At 41.9% G+C, this 18110-nt stretch overlaps 2 protein-coding genes across 2 annotated transcripts in view; one reads left to right on the forward strand and one right to left on the reverse strand.

Moving 5' to 3' along the window:
* LOC120297521 (interleukin-5 receptor subunit alpha-like) overlaps window positions 1-4806 on the forward strand; it is a 51995-nt gene extending 47189 nt beyond the window's left edge. Inside the window, exons 8-9 of the mRNA XM_039320242.1 lie at window positions 1513-1591; window positions 2256-4806. Coding sequence (XP_039176176.1) covers window positions 1513-1591; window positions 2256-2336 — 160 coding nt within the window. The 3' untranslated portion in view covers window positions 2337-4806. The remainder of the gene's footprint in view (window positions 1-1512; window positions 1592-2255) is intronic.
* Window positions 4400-16843, reverse strand: LOC120297522 (ADP/ATP translocase 3). The gene is made up of 4 exons (XM_039320243.1): window positions 16388-16843; window positions 14151-14637; window positions 5351-5491; window positions 4400-5012 (listed from the first exon to the last, which is right to left on the reverse strand). Exons 1-4 carry the CDS (start codon window positions 16496-16498, stop codon window positions 4855-4857), a joined length of 897 nt encoding a protein of 298 aa, XP_039176177.1. The 5' UTR covers window positions 16499-16843; the 3' UTR covers window positions 4400-4854.
* Window positions 16844-18110: the final 1267 nt, after the last annotated feature.

The following is an 18110-nucleotide window of genomic DNA, read 5'->3' on the forward strand; positions in this document are numbered from 1 at the left end:
AAGACACAGAAAACAGCTTTCACTTTTGTCCTAGCAGTTGATAAAACTAGCCCTTTAAAAATTCAAGTGCAAAACAGTACTTCATCAGCATAACAGTCAACTAGACCAGGGCTTTTCAACTGGTGGTACACGTACCACTAGTGGTACGTTGGCACCTGGCAGGTGGTACGCATACGACGGGTTGAACAGCACTGTAAAAAAATGTAGAAAAAAGTGTAAAAGTAGATGAGATGAAGCAGCAGGCGGCAGGCAGCCTCACGCAGTCTTCAGGTGGAGATTCAGATGGAGCTGCGTGACTCATTCCCTGGGTCCTGTGGAGAGCCCAGGATTGGCGCGTGCAGCTCCAGCTGATTGGGGTGGCAGACAGCCTTGCGTAGTCTTCAGACAGAGATTCAGCTGGAGCTGCGAGAGGCATTGCCTGGGTCCTGCTGAAGGGGAGAGATGATATTAAAGGGGTGGGGGAAGAGATGATATTAAAGGGGTGGGGGAAGAGATGATATTAAAGAGAGTGGGGAAAGAGATATTAAAGGGGATGAGGGAAGAGATGATATTAAAGGGAGTGAGGGAAGAGATGATATTAAAGGCGGTGAGAGAGGGCTACCTGTACTTTATCACCTTTTTCTGTTGTTTTTTTGGTCATCAAGTTTTTGACACATTGCTAGGTGACTGGTGGTACCTGAATATTGCCATATTCTAAAAGTGGTACAATCGGTGAAAAGGTTGAAAAGCCCTGAACTAGAAAAGATGCAGATATTGAGAAAGATGTAAAGAATAAAAGATGTTTTTACCTATGCAAACTTTACTAAGTTTGTATCTTTCCTTAATAAAGAAAATTGTTTATGTGACATAACGATAAAAATAGATTGAATACAACCATTGTTACACAATAATTAGGTTAAATTTACTTCATAAGAAGAGCAGAACAAAAGAATCTAAAGAAAAGGCAAGGTACATTTTGCTGATCACTATGGATATAGCTCTAACAAAAACCTATCTTCTGCATTAGACCAGTTTTTGTAACAGATATTGAATCTTCTGTTTTTTTATTTATTTTTATTTCAGTGATTTCTCTCTACTTTTTCTTGTTTCTTTTTTTTTTCTCAGAATAATTTGTCCTCCAGTTGCCTGCTGTAAGAATTCCTCCTAGCTGTTGTCCTCAGATACCTTTTTAAAATTAATATATTGCCTGTTTATTCTTTCTTTTCCTTTGGTACAATTGGTTTGGGTAAATAAAGGTTCAGAAGAAAGCCTTTTCTATTTTAATCTATCTGAACCCTATGTTTATTTCTGCATCTAGTTTTGTAAAATATGGCTCAATACACTTACTGGTTTTTGTAGTGTTTTTTGTTCTGCTCTCAGACCCTGTAGGATTGATGCAATTAAATACACAGAATTACTAGTCTAAATTTTAAAAGTATGCTGTGTCAACGCTGCTGCACATTTTCAGGCACATATAGCAAGTTATTTCAAGAGAGGAATCTGGGATAATGCTCCAAATCTTTCTTTGTATAGGAACCACATATGGGAAAAACTGACAGATCCAGTCCCCCAACCAAAAGATATAATGTGGCAACATGAAAAGAATGTGGAGGTGGGTTCAAAATTTTCTAAATATAATGATCTGTAAAGTATTTTATATGTACATGAATAACTCTTTCATACCTACTTTATAATTTTAATGCTAAGTTAATAATTGGTTGTCATTTTTTTATTTGTGTCAGTATAAATTAAGAACAGAAATGTACTTCTAGCTATGAACTTTTAGCATGCTAAATGATTCAGGAGCAGATCAAAGGACCAAAATCTATGAAGAATTTCTTTTTCCATTATGAATCTAGCTTAACAGAAAAGTTATTTTGAAAATATACTAGTTCCACAAACTAGTAAACAGGAGAGTTTTCCTGCATAGCCCAAGGCCATAGACTTGCTCCCCAAGAAGAATGTCTTGTCCTCAATCTCAGTTTTGGCAAATGGCAAAAACTTCAAGGGGGCACACACCCTGTTCTCTCTTCCTACCGGTATTCCCGCGGCACAACAGTGACTAGCCCAACTTATCCACTGTTTTCATGGTGACTAGAACCTGGGCTTCCACTGTGCCAGTCCAAAGCTTCACCACCATCATCCTTGGAACTACTTTATATGCAATAAAAAATAAGGGTTTTGATATGTGTATTTGCAATGAGCTGTGATGTAGAAATGAAAATTAAACAATCATGACTTTTAGGAATTAATGCAAAGATATTTTCTTTTCTTAGAAATGGGTGACCCCAGTACCAATAGGAGGTGAATCAATAACAGTGGTTGAAGAAATGACTGCCATCTCCCCAAAAGTATGAGACATTGCCCACTACAAAAAAAAAACCTACCCTAATAAAATAGTAAAAGAAAACCTGTCTATACAGGTATGTGTACGATTTATCTGTTTCTTTCAAAATATGAATGCATTTGTATGCATTCAGACAGTGGGATTCAAGATAATAACCTGTTACTAGAGGCTGTCAAGCAAGAACTAGAACAATTAATTTTCCCAAGGTGTCACATGACAAACTGGGACTGTTGTGGAGGGCGGAACTAATAGGAATGTGTAGGTGCGTAGGCATGCACAGACACACATACATAAATTGAATTTAAAACGTTGCCTTCAAAGTAAAAGCATTCCACGTTGTCCAGACAAGGGCAGCCAAAGGGCTGGATGTAGCCCAGGAGCCATCAAATGCCCAGGTGTGGCTAGATTCATTGTGCATATACAAAGGGCAGAGTTTACATTCACCAACTTGCTTTGTGTTTTTTTTTTTAATTTTCCCCGTGGATGCCTAGATTTCTTTTGTGTAAAAACGGGGATAAATCTGTTGTTCATTCCTGTTGTATGGATCAGGGTATACAGTATAGTCAACACATAAGAGTATATTGAATGGATTTCTACCATTCTTTGAGTCACAGAGGGTTTCTCCCTTGTTATTGTTAGACACCTTCAGACATTTGATTAAAAGGAAAAACACTGAATAATTATTCCCCACTTTTGGAATACTGGGAAGATGAAATGCCTCTTAACAAAAGAAATAAGCTTTTCCTCTATTCTCTAAAAGCCTTGAATCCCAACTTCCAAAGAAACTGTTGTAGAAAAAACAAAAGCTGAATGTGGGAGAATTTGCACAAGCAAATTCTGATAGTACTTTGGACCAAACAATCATTAAGGGAAGGTACAATATATATTCATAGATAAGGCCATTCATGGATAAACTAACTCATTTTTTTCAATGTTTTTGTTTTCATATTTTAAATAACATTTGTTTTTTACTTGGCTTATCCAAGGGTGGCACGATACATACATACATACATACATACATACATACATACATACATACATACATACATATATATAGCAACAACATCAGTATTAAATAACACATTTTTAAATAAATTGCCAATAATAGTCTAGGATAAGAATGTCAAACGCCATGTCACGTGACACAACATATCACTTTTTCTCCTTGCTGGAGCTGGGGTGGGTGCAGCTTCTGCGTGATGCATCAGTACTAAATAAAACAGGTTTTCCAATTGACTATCTGTTCTGATGCCTATATATATTGTACCTTCCCTTAATGATTGTTTGGTCCAAAGAACATCTGGCCTTCATTCAAAATAATACTAGAGCTGGAAAGTCAAATTCTCTCATTGTACCATCTACCTTTAAACCTACTAATCTAAATTAGTAGAAAATTCTAATTTTCTCTGATGTCATATTTAATTTTTTATTCAATACTCTAAACATCAATACCAATACAAACACTCCTAATAGTTATTTGTTTTTCAACACGACAGTGTAAAAGCATACAAATGAGAATCTTGCCATGTGGGCACATGAGTAAGATATCTTTCTTCAAATAATTAAAAACTCATACAGCTGATTCATCTAATGCTACGTACATGTGCTTCTTTACAAAGCATGTATATTATATTTTCCCCATAGCCCTACTTCCTACTTATTCTTAGGTGAACTATAATTATTAGCATCCCTATATGCACACTGCTTAACCATTGCATTATTATTTTCAAGCTTTTTTCTCCATATTCAGAATGGGTTCCTATTTCAAACTATTTTACCATTTTCATAAAAACATGATGAAAACTTCTGAAGGCCTATATAAGCATATCTTATTTAAAGAGCCTTTAAATCCAGTCTAAGAATCCAACTATAGTACTCTGCCCCAACACACACCACGGGACAGCTTTTTAAAAAGTCTTGCCATACTAGTTCTTTCCTTACTTTGTTCCACTCCCCCTTTTTGTGCAGATGGATATGCACATGCATAAATGCTGCCTGAGGCCAGTAAACCACATCTTACTGCATGGTGAGGCTGGCCATAAAACTCAAGATGTAGTAGTCATAAATTCAACACATAGTTAATTATGTTTATTGTTCACAAAATGCCCCAAATTGGAGAACACAAATGCTAGATGTTCAGCTGTGCAAAAACAGTACATAGTGTTTAAGTACAAGTGGAAAAACAAGATTGGCTAAATGAATATTTTTCAAAACATGATTTTTATGGTTCTTTTAAGACAGGACTTGAAACTTATAGCTGATCTTCAGACAAAAGCAGATCAGCTTCCTTGGACCCTGAACTGTACCTACTATAACCAACACCAAAGACAGACGATTCTGGACTATCTGTTCTGATGCCTATATATAATGTACATCAGTTCACAGAAGGCAGTTTGTAGTCCTACTTAAACATGATCTGGCCCCGATACATAAGACTGAGTAGGAATTTTTTTTAAGTCAGTGGTCCATAATGGCAAGTTATTCTACATGATCCATCAATTTAACTTACATTTCTAAAAATTTTTTGTTTAAATGACTTTCTTGAACTCATCATACAACACAAGCACAAATGCACCACCCATGCCTCGAAGAACATTAGACCATGCGCCTTTGAAGAAAGCCTTTCCACCTTCATCTCTTGCAATCTTCCTCCAACAGTCCATTGTTCCAGAGTACATAATGTCAGCTGTGGAGAAAATAAATCAATTTTTTTGAATTACTTAGGTACAAACATAGCAAGAAAATCAGAAGAAATAAGGAAGCTACCCAGAATTCATAGTTTAATAACATAACCACCAATTCCATTTACAAGAATAGACCACATCTGTAGTGCAATACAACTCAAGACATGATTCTGTCAAGCTGCTAGCACTGAATGACTTATTCAGATAAATACTTAAGTCTTAACCAATAACATCAACTGTGAATGAAGTAGCAAGGCTTTATATTTAAACAGAGCACAAAATACATCAATGAAAAAAAAAACACATCCTGCTTCAAAGTTTATAAGCAAGTTCTATTTACCTGCTTTACGACCAGACTGCATCATCATTCGACGTCGCACTGTGTCAAAGGGATAGGAGACCACACCAGCTACTGCAGTCACTGTTTGGGCAATCATCCAGCTTATCACAATATGAGTGTTCCTAGGATCTGGCAACATACCTGTAATATAACAAAACTCTCATGAAAATATAGACTTATTCTACCCAGACAGAACAACTTGCTTCTGTGTTCAATCTAAGGCAGATAGACAACTCAATAGAAATAATTATAAAACAGATAAATGTTTATTCAGAGTAAATACTTGCTTTTACAATGTTACTTCTGTATATTACATCTCTCTGTTCATTTCCATAGGCAAATTGATAATGGATTTTCCCTCTTCTTCTGCATAAGTATCACATGTTGGCATAAGCATGAGATCTCCAAGCCGTGTGGCTAGGGGCCATGAGGCTGGATGAACAAAGGCATTCCCCAAGTGGCTTGTGTCCAGGAAGTCTCCCAATGCCCTTTGGAAACTCCTCCCACTGACCCATTAACAAACCAGCACTTAACCCAATAACTGCCAGATATTCTAATATACTGATACATGCTCTCTAGTTAGGGTTACATAGAGCTATACAAGGTAACATAGAGCTATACGAGGTTACATAGAGCTATATGACCCAGAACACTCCCCACTTAGAAATTTATATTTCCACTATTAACTAACTGAAAGAGCAAAAAACATAGCATTAAGGCATACAGTACTCAATGTTAAGTAGCTTGTGACTAAATAGGTGAAAACTTGGTATGAAACATGCATAACTATAAAGTAAATATAAAACATGCGCAATTATGCAAAAAAAAAAAATCAAGCAAGTGTTACATCAAACAATGCATAAAGACAATACATAATTTGAGGTTTAATCTTCTGGTTCAGGCTTCATCAACAACGGGATCAAATCGGTGATAAGCCTGGTACAAGAGTCTTTGAGTGATGACCTGACTCGCGTAGCTTCACAATCTGGACCGCAGCTTGGCAAACTAGTTCATCAACTGGGTGGGCCCGGTGCGTAAGTCCCATGGGCCAATAGTTCTGGTATGCATACTTGTCTCTCAGAAAGACAAAGTCTTCTTCCTGTAAAAGAAACTGGAACCAAATCTGGAACAGAAAAACTGGAACCCAAAGTTTCTCAGGAACAAGGGGAACTGGATTCACAGGATACACAGGAATTGAAGAACCTGGAAAAACATGAACAGCTGGATCTGGAAACACAGGAACAGCTGGGGCTGAAGAATCAGGATCAGGAACATCTGGAAACTCAGGAACAGCTGGAACTGGAAACTCAGGAACAGCCGGAACTGAAGAATCAGGAACAACAGCTGGAACTGAAGAATCAGGAATAACAGCTGGAACTGAAGGATCAGGAACAACAGCAGCTGCAGAAGACTCAGGATATTCAAAAACCGAAGAGTCTGGCACCACCGATGGAGTATTGAAGACGGCTGCTACTATTGTCATCAGGGTAGTGAGGATTTCATGTGTGGGTGTGGGTGTGTTTAACGATATAGAGTCCATGATTTCGCGGGATGCACCAATCATGTGCTCCCACGCTTCGGCTATGCACGTTTCACCCGTGTGAGATGCATGGGGAAGGCAATTTTTGGCCTTCAGACATTTGACAATCATCGGATCATGACAAATATCTTCAATAGTCAGTAAGTCCTTGCAGGCTCCTACAAGGCTAATTCTTGGGGTGCTGAGACAAGTGATCAAGATGATCAAAACTATGCCTAATTTCAGGTGTCTCCGTTTAGACAGGGTTTTGAAGAGGATTGGTTGACTTTTACTGGGTGTCTGAGGTTGAAGGTTGGCACTTTGATCTGAAGCTGGAAGTGCATAACGTTTTGGTCTATGTGGCATCTGTCTGTTTGGACAGGCCAAGAACTCAAGACTTTCTAGCCAGATCAATTCTGTTAACTGTGTGGCAAGGTTGGGCCACTTCACTTGGTTAATAAAGTTCTTATTTGTTGGCACATGTTGCCACTGTTCAGGGCTTAAAGATGTTTCAATCCTTTTCACTCTGTTGCCTACATAGATGTAGAAATGTCTGCTTTGTTTGCAGATGTAGCTTGACATCACCTTGCTGTCTGCGTAGAAGGTGGTAAACTGTAGTTCAAGGCACAACATCTTTGCTGTCGAGTTGGTGAGCTTACAGCCAAAGTGGTACCACATAGCTCTAATCTTGGTATGGTGTAGCCTTCTTGCATTGTTAGTCTCGCTTTTCCAAAGAAGACACCGAGACTGCAGCTCTCCCCGCTGTAGACTCTGATGTATCTTATGGTTGCAAACAAGACGACGTAAGTGTGACTGCAGCTCTCCCCGCTGTGGACTGTGACATATCTTATGGCTGCATTTACCTTCGTAGACACATCTAAGGAAGCGTACAATTCTTTCTTTTGTACGGTGGCGGGTGAGCTGGAGACATACGTGCGCTGCACTTGCATACTCTAGAGACATTTATTTTATTTTTATTTTTTTATTTACAAATATTTATATGCCGCCCAATCCCAAAGGACTCAGGGCGGCGTACAAAGTTAAAACAGTCATAAAACAATAAAATAATACAGTCATACCGCGAGTCCGATCATATCCCGCCCCCCCCCCGGGGACATCAGCCCCAGGCCTGCCGGAACAGGAGAGTTTTAACAGCTTTCTTAAAGGCCGGCAGGGTGGGAGTAGTTCGAACCTCGGGGGGAAGTTGATTCCACCAGGTCGGAGCCACCACAGAAAAGGCCCTTCCCCGGGGGCCCGCCAGACGACATTGTCTGGCCGACGGGACCTGAAGGAGGCCCAATCTATGGGACCTCACCGGTCTCTGGGAGCTGTGCGGCAGAATGCGGTCCTGTAAGTAACCTGGCCCTATGCCACGAAGGGCTTTGAAGGTGATAACCAACACCTTGAATTGCGTCCGGAGACCCACAGGAAGCCAGTGCAGCTCGCGGAGGATAGGTGACACGTGGACGTACATCTTGGGAGTACACTCCATGACTCCCAGTCTTGTTTCTGTTCTGGCAGACGCAGCTTATCCCAGTGTGAGGTGTTCAGGGAGAATGCGCGTAGCTGCAGACGTTGTTTATCTGGCTTGTCCTCTGTGGACAAGGCTAAGTGTGTGAGTCTTGCTTGTCTGGAACAGTTGCTTCCAAAACAGGTTTGGTTGTCACAAGCGTGCAGTGTTCTAGGTGTGGTTTTAGGTGAGCTGCTGTTCCATTACTGGGAATGGAGATTTTTGAGATGCTCTCCTGGCTTGGGGTTTGCGATTGATCAACACAAACCGTCCCTACTATGGCCCATCTGAGTTCCATTTTAATGGCAGTTGAGGAGCTTGTTGGATCGCTGACCATTCCATGGTAAGCAAAGGGGTTGGGGGCGTCTACTCTCAATGGAGCCAAATTTTCTGGTAGAGTGTAGCTAGCCCCCTGGTAGGTTGGCATGGCTGGTGTTCGAGACTCTCCTCTGTGGTTAGGTCTGGTGGTGGTTCCTTGGGACGCTGCCTCCTGTTGGTGCAGCAGGGACTCTAGTGTGGCTCGAGTTCTTTCAATCTCATCCCCGAGCAATGGCTGGTTCTGCTGTGGGGCCGTTGGCGCTGCAGGTGGACCCATCCAATTGCCATCAGTGGTATGGTTCAGCGGGTTCCGTGGGGCAACAACAGCGGAAAGTTCTTGTGGCACTGCCTGCTGTGTAGCTGTTGCCGCTGCTGGTGGACCCATCTGGTTGCCCTCAAGGGTATGGATCAGTGGGTTCAATGGGATAGCGACGATGGGAAGATCTCGTGACCTAAGTGTCACGACATCAACTCTGTGGCCGACCGGCGTATCTGGTCGTTGAGATTCTTCTGTTCGTCTACTTGGTCTTGGGGGGTTTGTGGCTGGCTGTGGCGCTCTCACCTGCTTATGCTGGAATGCGCTTTGGTTGTCCACATAGGCCTGTACACGACTGTGAGGGTTTTCCCTTCCTAGCCATTCCAACCTGTTTGTAGATGTAGCTTCTTTTAGCTCTCTTTGGAGAGCCGCTTGTAATATGGCTGCCTCTTTTGCTTCCTGTTGGCGTCGGGACATCTCGAGGTTGGCATGATCTTTGACCATGTCTTCCCTCTGCTGATGCTGTGCCTCTTCCACACGACGAGCTGATGCAGCTTGCACTTTGGCTACATCTTCCCTTTGTCGTTGTTCAGCCTCTACCACACGTAGAGCTGCTGCAGTCTCCGCTTTTGCCATTTCCTCCTTCTGCTGTTTTTCTACTGCTGCTGCTTGTGCAGCAGCTTCAGCCCTTGCGGTATTGACTTGTGCTTGTGCGAGTTGGGTGGCAATGCTCTCTGCCCTTGAGGCCCGAGATGCTTGGCTGTGACGAGAAGAAGCTTTCGAATGGCGGGAGGCGCCTGTGACATGCAATTGTTGGGACACGCTGGAATGTGCCTTGGATATATGGCGAAAAGATGAGGCCTTTTCAGACATGTGAGATGGAGCCGCATGCGACCGTTGGGATGGTTCATGTGAATGGCGGAAAACTTCAGACTCGGCCCTTTTGACTGGTCCATCTCTCGGGCGAGGTTCGGGCTCTGGAAGACGTGGGCTCTCTAGCAGCTTCTTATACTGCTTGTTGAGTAGCTTGAGGCTGTGCATCTTGCCATTGGAAGTTGGATCTCCTAATTGTGCCTGAATGTCTTCGAGTTGCCGTTCGGAGTCCATCCATTGCGCAAAAGCATCTTCCTTATCTACTTCCACTGCGTGCGCACGTTCGGGGGAGAGTTCCTCCTTAGGCTCTTGGTAGAATTTGTGTAATCTCTCCCAGCATCTTTCATGGCGCTTGTAGTTTGACTCCCATCTTTCTATCAGATGTGAATGCATGGCTGCTGTAAGCTTTCTTTGTTGCCTCAGGTCATAGGGCACTTGAGATGTCTTTGGCCTCACTGAGGCTTGAGCTTCAGCCTCTGTGTGCAGGTCAAAGTTGGCTGTTTGCAGCATTTCTCCTTGGCCGGCTGGTTGGGGTGTCTCAACTAGGCTGGTTGGTTGAACCCCTTCTGCTAGACCAGTGGGACACTCTGCCATGGCTAGGGTAGGTTCAATGTTCTTCCCAGCTATTTTGAAGCAAATTTGAAGAACTTCTCTCTTTGACCACTAGGGGTCGCTACTTGCAGATCAGCTTCAGAGGTGCTGTCTGTGGGTGGAGGTGCCACTGGGTGCATTCTCCTTCGTTTCTGGATACTTCAGCACAATTTACCCCTTCACCCCTAGGGTCCTTTCCTGTGAGTCAGCTACCAGGGTGCTCCTCCTTCGAGGTACACCCTTTGTCCACTAGAGGGCTTTCTCTGGGCGTGATTAAATGCTTGCGTGTAGTTCCTCCTCAGGGGGCATCTGAAAAAAGGCCAGCCAAATTCTTCCTATTACCACGTTACTGCTAGCTGCAACTGAGAGAATGTAGAGCTACAAAACTCCCATCTGGCCGTTAAGTTGCAGGCTGGAACCCCTTGGTCATCAGCTTGTGATAATAAGCAAGGACAATTGGCTCTGCTTTCTTCTCCTTAATTTCCCTCAAATTGGAACAACTTGATCTTCAGCTTGAGTGAGTGAATACTTTGGTGAAGTTCACTCTGTGCCCTTTAAGGGGTGCTGGTAACTTGGAATAAATTTAAGTAGCTTACACTTTAACTAACAGATTCACTCTGCGTAGATAGTGATGCGTGCAGTGAAGTACCTTCTTTCCCTCTATGGGGTACTCTTGGCCTGGCTTGGTATGAGTCTGCTATGTGCTGAATTAATTATCAAGTTGTTGTAATCCAGCATATAGATTGCAAGAAGCAAAATATCGTATCAAGGTGTCATGTATAAATTGACCACCAGGGGGTGCTATTGCAATGCTATTGGGGTTGTTTCTGCCTCTGAAACCAGATGCCTTCTTATTCCATTGACATTGGTTGAAATTCCAACATTCCTAAGGAAGGGGGGAGTTTAGCTTCTTTCACCAGTGCTGTGGCTGGGTGAAGAGGTTAATTGTCTTAATTGCTTTTCTTAGTGACGAGGAATTTGGCCTGGTTGCTAAGGCGACAAATGTTTTTATTGCTTGCGTTGGGGCCCGAAAAGAGGGGGGAAATCACGCTTTCTGACCATCAACAAAGCCAATAGAATGCTAAAGTTAGCAAGAAACCCTTTCCATCCTGCTGTTCGTTTAAAGCAGCGGTTCTCAACCTAAGGGTCGCGACTCCTTTTCGGGTCGATCGACCATTTCACGGGGGTCGCCAAGCAAGGCTGTCTGCCATTTTTTTCCCCTTTTCCGGCGGGTGCCTTACCTCCCTTGGGCTGGGCCAGCTGGTGGCTCAGCCGGTGGTCGGCCTGCTCCGTCTTTGCTGCTTGCCAGCTACGCCTCGGCCAGCGCAGGGGGCGGCACCATGCATGTGTGGTGCTCCCGGGCAGGGAAAGTCCTCGATTTACGACTGGTTGGGTAGTCCTTGACTTACGACCGGTTTAGTCCTTGACTTACGACCGGTTGGGGGTCGCAGCATTAAAAAGGTTGAGAACCACTGGTTTAAAGAGTCGGTTTCATACATTCCCAGACATTCCAAACAAGCTAGTTGAATTCACGTGCTAACAACAAAGCTCTTCAAGGCTTACTGGCAAACTGAGTTGAATTCACAGACAATCCTTTGAAACCATCCCCTCACTGCCTCAAGACAAATTGCCAGCAAAGGAAGGGGGAAGGGGGGTTGCTGCTCACAACTGCTTTCCTCTCATGAATGGAGATACATGCAAATGACCTTAACAACTGTTTTGAAAGTGGCTGAAGAAGGCTAAACTTTTCCTTAGATAGACAGCACAATATCGTTTTGACTTAAACGTTGGCTTGTAACAAATCCTAAGGCAGACTTCGCAGAAGCATCCAAACAAGACACAAAGCACTTTATAATCTTTACTTTAAAACATTGGCTAGCATGCAGAGTTTTACTTGTAGTGAATCCTTGCCAGCAGATGCTTGTCAATATGCAGACAAACTTTATCATGCAGTGGCTACTTGCAGAGTTAACAGCGAATCAACAAAACAATGCATCTGAATCACACCTTCCTTTGAAAGGCTGTCTGCCAAACTGACACTCTGATTTTACTTTGCAGACGTTTAGTGGGAGACTGGCCCCATTACTGTTGCAGTGGATTGAAGGAATGTAGCCACATCCAGTTACTTTGTCTTTACAAAGCTAGTATGACTCTGAGCATTCTTTCACAGGCAAGAAAATATTTACTTTACTTCCTTAAGGGCTGATGTAGAGAAAGATTAATGATTTTACTTTCTTCCTTCAAACTGTTGCAGGAGATCAGAGAAGAATTAATCCTATCAATTCACTATTCTGCCCAGACAGAACAACTTGCTTCTATGTTCAATCTAAGGCAGATAGACAACTCAATAGAAATAATTATAAAACAGATAAATGTTTATTCAGAGTAAATACTTGCTTTTACAATGTTACTTCTGTATATTACATCTCTCTGTTCATTTCCATAGGTAAATTGATAATGGATTTTTCCCTCTTCTTCTGCATAAGCATCACATGTTGGCATAAGCATAAGATCTCCAAGCCGTGTGGCTAGGGGCCATGAGGCTGGATGAACAAAGGCATTCCCCAAGTGGCTTGTGTCCAGGAAGTCTCCCAATGCCCTTTGGAAACTCCTCCCACTGACCCATTAACAAACCAGCATTTAACCCAACAACTGCCAGATATTCTAACATACTGATACATGCTTTCTAGTTAGGGTTACATAGAGCTATACGAGGTTACATAGAGCTATATGATTCAGAACAAGACTGCTTTCCATTAAGATTTAGAAGCATCATTTAAGAGTATCCAAGGGCATGTATAAATTATTTTATTTATAGCAGGATGAACATTTAATAAGCAGGTGCTCATCCCACATCAATGACAGCTAGCGGTAAAACCATGTTTAGCCTTATTCTTTCCATGTTCAGGAAAGTTAACAAGACCTCCTTTAACTAGGCATTTTTTAGCCTTAACAAAATATAAAAAGAGAATAAGGTTGAGCTGTGGAGTACTTGGTGCCCCCTAAACTGGTATTCTTGCACATGTTTTATTACCTAACAAGGCAACATTGTCAGTACCATTAATAAGAACTGATGTTACCTAGTCGAGTAATGAAATATCTGCAAACAATCAAATTCAGAGAATCCCAAGGTCTCTAAATTTAACAGAATATTTTAAGTATTTTTATTTATCTGAATTTTATGTCTTGTGGGAGAAAAATCACAGAATCAGTATTAAAATAATAAATTATTTTGAGTGAATGCCATCCTCAAAACTGATTTTGAAAACTGTTTTTGAGATTAGATATCAATGTACTGCTTCGTACGATAGTTCACAACTCTGATAGTACAGCATTGACTCTGAGAACCTTACACATCAATGAAATGAACGTCTCAAATAAAATAGCTATGAAAATGTTACCTTTAAGGATAATTGTGAATATATTTTATAAAAACAGATATTAAATACTGCCCAAAGTAGTTGTACTTCTCTAAATGCAAACATTCAAATAATGTACTGTTACCATTCGACTTTTTTCTTTGAATACAAATCCCTTTCTTTTCAGTCTTGGTCTTCTTTTTTCCCCTTTCTCTCATTTCCTATACCTTAGCTCAGTGAAATTTAAAAGGTGTTTCCAAACACCATACCACAAAATTGATCATATTTTAGCAATTGAGTCCAGTGATTATAACTTCTACATGTCAAGAGTATGCTAAGTTATTTGCCAAGATCAGCCTGAGTATTTTATTTACCTTTTGCTGTATCATATATTCCAAAATAAGCAGCTCTATAGATGATTATGCCCTGGACAGAGACATTGAAGCCTTGATATAAGCCACGCAGGCCATCAGACTTGAAGATTTTGACGAGGCAATCTCCCAGACCGGTGAACTCTCTGTCAGCACCAGCTTTTCCAACATCAGCTGCCAGGCGGGTTCTCGCAAAATCCAAAGGATAGACAAAGCAGAGTGAAGTAGCTCCAGCTGCACCACCTGAGGCCAGGTTACCAGCAAAATATCTCCAGAACTGTGTATGTTTATCTACTCCTCCTAAAAACACTTGCTTATATTTATCCTTGAAGGCAAAGTTAAGTGCCTGAGTTGGGAAGTATCTAATAACATTGGCTAAATTTCCACGCCAGAAGGATAATATTCCTTGCTCTTTGGGAATGCGGACCACACAATCTATGATTCCTTTGTATTGTTTATCAGCAGCAATCTGCTTACTTGCATGCTGTACCTGTAAGAAGTTTTATAATGCTGAATTAGACGTAGTTTTCTTTCTGAAGCATTATTTTAATAACATGAAATTATATTTATGAGTGTGTTCTGAATACACATAAATATTAAAAGGACTATATACAACCTCAAATGAAGATCTGTGGTTTTCACAATACAAAAATGTAGAATTTGAACTTTACGCCAAAAGTAAGATTTTTAAAGACACTCCTTTAGAAAATAATGGCAACAGGCAAGTGTCCCTCAAATTTACAATGCTCAGATAAGAACAAAGATGGAAGTTATTTCCACCTAAAATGTAATCAAATCAAACTTTATCACAATCATAGACAATAAGGGTGGATTACAGTCAACTAAAAAGTTTTATGTATGGGTATATATGAGAAAAGCCAAGACAATATTAAGACAGAAAGTGTACATAAAAATAAGAGTTCAGGGTATTATATGAGAATAGGTCAGGGTATTATATGAGAGTAGGGATATATTGCTGCTTGGGAAAATTATCATTACATTTTAATGTCTTTGTAGTAACCATAAACCTTGTAACTGTAACTTTGTAGTAACACATAGGAAACTGCCTTACAACAAATGAAACCAATGATCTACCTAATCAATTGTTATTGATACTGTCATTGTTTTTCAAGATTTCAGGGCAGACTTTTTCCAAACCCCTTAGAGATGGTAAAAACACATCTGGACAGTTTTTGCATATAAAAATTCAACAACCTTAAAATTTCTCCCTTATGAGTCTAAATCAATTTAACTGATTTCAAAACCTATGCAATTTTGAACAAAACTCTCATACCTTTCTAAAGTCTAGGAAATTATGATTCTCCTGTTAATGTAAATTGCAGAAATACTAAGAACATTTTATTATGTTTTATTATTTTATCTTTTCATTCCTATTTGACATTTTTATCCTTTGGAAGTAGTTCACATTCGCCTGTTGAACATACAGCCATATAAACTGAACCAAATACACAAAATAAGTGACAAGCTGAATGGAACAATGTGCGGATTTGGTAAAATAGAAAAAAACGGTTCGCAAAAGATAGTAGTAGCTTCCTCTCTATCGCTCAGATACATCCTTTACTCTCCTTACCGGGAAGTAACAGCATTTAAAAATATAAAGCGGAGGCCAGCGGACAACGAAATCAACATCTAGGTAGCTAAGGGGCAGGACTAATCAAACCGCCGCATTAGAAACGTCACTCCTCTCGCCTATTCCGCAGAGGTTTGTCCCTCTGCCAAATCACGCGAGATATAAGTGGGAAGAGGCGAAAGCACCACCGCGTCCTCTTCGCGTCTACTAGGGACCTATACGTCCTCCGCCCTGTCAATCAAAGACACGACGCCGGAAGAAAAATGGCGCCCGGCTCCCACTTTCTTTCGTTCGACCTCTCTTGTTCCCGCCCTTTCTTCCGACTCAAAGGAGACCCAGCGGGAAACAGAACAGGGGAGGGATCGAATGCGAGTGGATGCCCTCACCTTGGATCCCGCTATCCACTTTCCAACCGTCCCAGCTACCTACTCCGGTGGCGCGATTCAAAGCCTCCAGGAAGGGAGCCGGTTTGACAAGCACCCTCGAGCGCCCGCCACGCGGAGCCCCCAATGTCCCCACAGCACAGCCTCTGCGAGGCCGCTGAACCCCCTCCATAGTCGACGGTCCTGGAGAGACTGAGGTTTCCCTTCCCGGACCCTCCTCCCTAGAGCTTCTCCCCTTCCCCTGCCACGCGCTTTGCGGGCCTAACCTGAAGGAGGAGCTTGACCCGCTCGATGGGAGCCACCGCTGTTTTGCTGATGGCCGCCGCGATGCCGCCGGCGAGGAAGTCCTTGGCGAAGGAGATAGCCTGCTCTGCCATGCTCTGCAGTGGATCGGAGCCTCCGGGTGGTACCGAAGGGAGGGGCTGGAGAACGGGGCACTCTGTCGTTGCCGCCGTAGCGCAGCACACCGAAAGGGAAGGGCTGCCTCTGCTCGGGAGCTAAATGGCCGGCTCGGGAAGCTCCGCCCGCTGGGCGCCATTGGCGGGCCCAACGAGGAGAGGCGGTCTGTGCCGGTCGGCTGTGTTTCCCTTCGGTCGCTCTTGCTCCCCACGCGGCCTTCCTCGTGCTTTCCACTAGAGTGCCTTCGAATGGAAGGAAGCCGAAGATTTTAGAGCCACGTGGAGAGCAAGTCAAGGCACCTTTCCCCCAACTAAGAGTGTGGCCATACGGTGAAGGCACTCCTGCAAAGCGTTGTCTTCTGCGACATTTCAGGTGGCGGCTAACATTTATTTTTAAAGATATATTGATTGGATGCTTTCGGGTTTTCTTCCAGGTCAACCTTTGATATCCCGTGACTACAATCGAATAAATTCGAAAAGTCACGCAGTTAACTATTTCATTATAATCTGTTTGATGGGAGTCAATTACTGAGTTGATCCTTGGGTTGCTGTTCTTACTGCCCTTCAAACCTTTGATGAAAGTTAGCCCAGAGAAGAAATATTAAAAAGGGCAGAAAAATATATTTTTCCTCAAAAGGACTTTTTAAAACCAAACCTGGCCCCAAATCTATCTCTCTGCCCCAAGCAAGAGCTAGGCCCATGCAAGTGTAAAACCATCAGAAAGTTGAAGCCAGAGCAATCAAGAAGACAAAAGAGAAGATCTGCATACCCCACCCAAACTCTAGGAGTCAGCCCCATCACCTGGGAAGCAGGATATGATAATAGAATTAAACCACAGATATCAAGGCCTAGACAAACACTCAGAAACAGCCTCAAGGTTCATGCCACAGGAACAGGAAACTTCCAAACAAAAGGCTAGGGGGGTATAAAACCTACTGCCCATGTGCTCAATCTCTCTCCTTCGCTCTCCTTTTCTCTCCTCTGTACTTTCCTGAAGAACCATCTTTCTGCAATAAACTGTAACCTTCTTCCCAAAGCAGTCACCATGTTTGCTTATTTATTCCCGGCTTGGATGAACCAGGATGAAGACCTTACTTCTAACACCTTCAAATAATAAGATTGATAATAGCAGAAAGAATGAAGTATTACAATGTTACAGTACTGTTTTTGAGCCATTGCAGTCCATTATAAATTTTGCAAATATTGGATATTTTCACCTTGTAGCTGTTAGTTGCTACATAGATATATTTCCACTGACTGCTACTGAATTTGTTTTCTCATTCAACTGGGAGAGTTAAATTCAGTAATATTTAGAGAAATCATATTTCCTGTTTTCCTTTCTCACTTGATATCTTATTAATACAGAGTTCAGAACCATAGGTTGTTTTAATATTACATCTCCAGTCCAAGATGTAGTCTTTGGTGAATAAAATTAATCCACAATTTCTTCTAAAAGAATTTTGGAGCTGGAGGTGCCCCAAGGTTTCGCTAAAACATTAGAAGGGAATCCCTGTCTCAGTGTTCAATTAAAGTCTTAAATTTATTGAGACCATATCAATGTTCCATCTTCCACTCTTTATCTTAAAAAAGG

This window comes from Crotalus tigris, unplaced genomic scaffold, assembly GCF_016545835.1.
Source record: "Crotalus tigris isolate CLP2741 ecotype Arizona unplaced genomic scaffold, ASM1654583v1 scf7180000023627.613776, whole genome shotgun sequence".
NCBI lineage: Eukaryota > Metazoa > Chordata > Lepidosauria > Squamata > Viperidae > Crotalus > Crotalus tigris.

Coding starts and splice junctions, on each gene's coding strand:
- LOC120297522 (XM_039320243.1), bottom strand. CDS start 16,498: ATGGCAGAGCAGGCTATCTCCTTCGCCAAGGACTTCCTCGCCGGCGGC. Junction 14,638..16,387: donor GGGTCAAGCTCCTCCTTCAG/GTTAGGCCCGCA, acceptor AACTTCTTACAG/GTACAGCATGCAAGTAAGCA. Junction 5,492..14,150: donor AATATATGATACAGCAAAAG/GTAAATAAAATA, acceptor GTTATATTACAG/GTATGTTGCCAGATCCTAGG.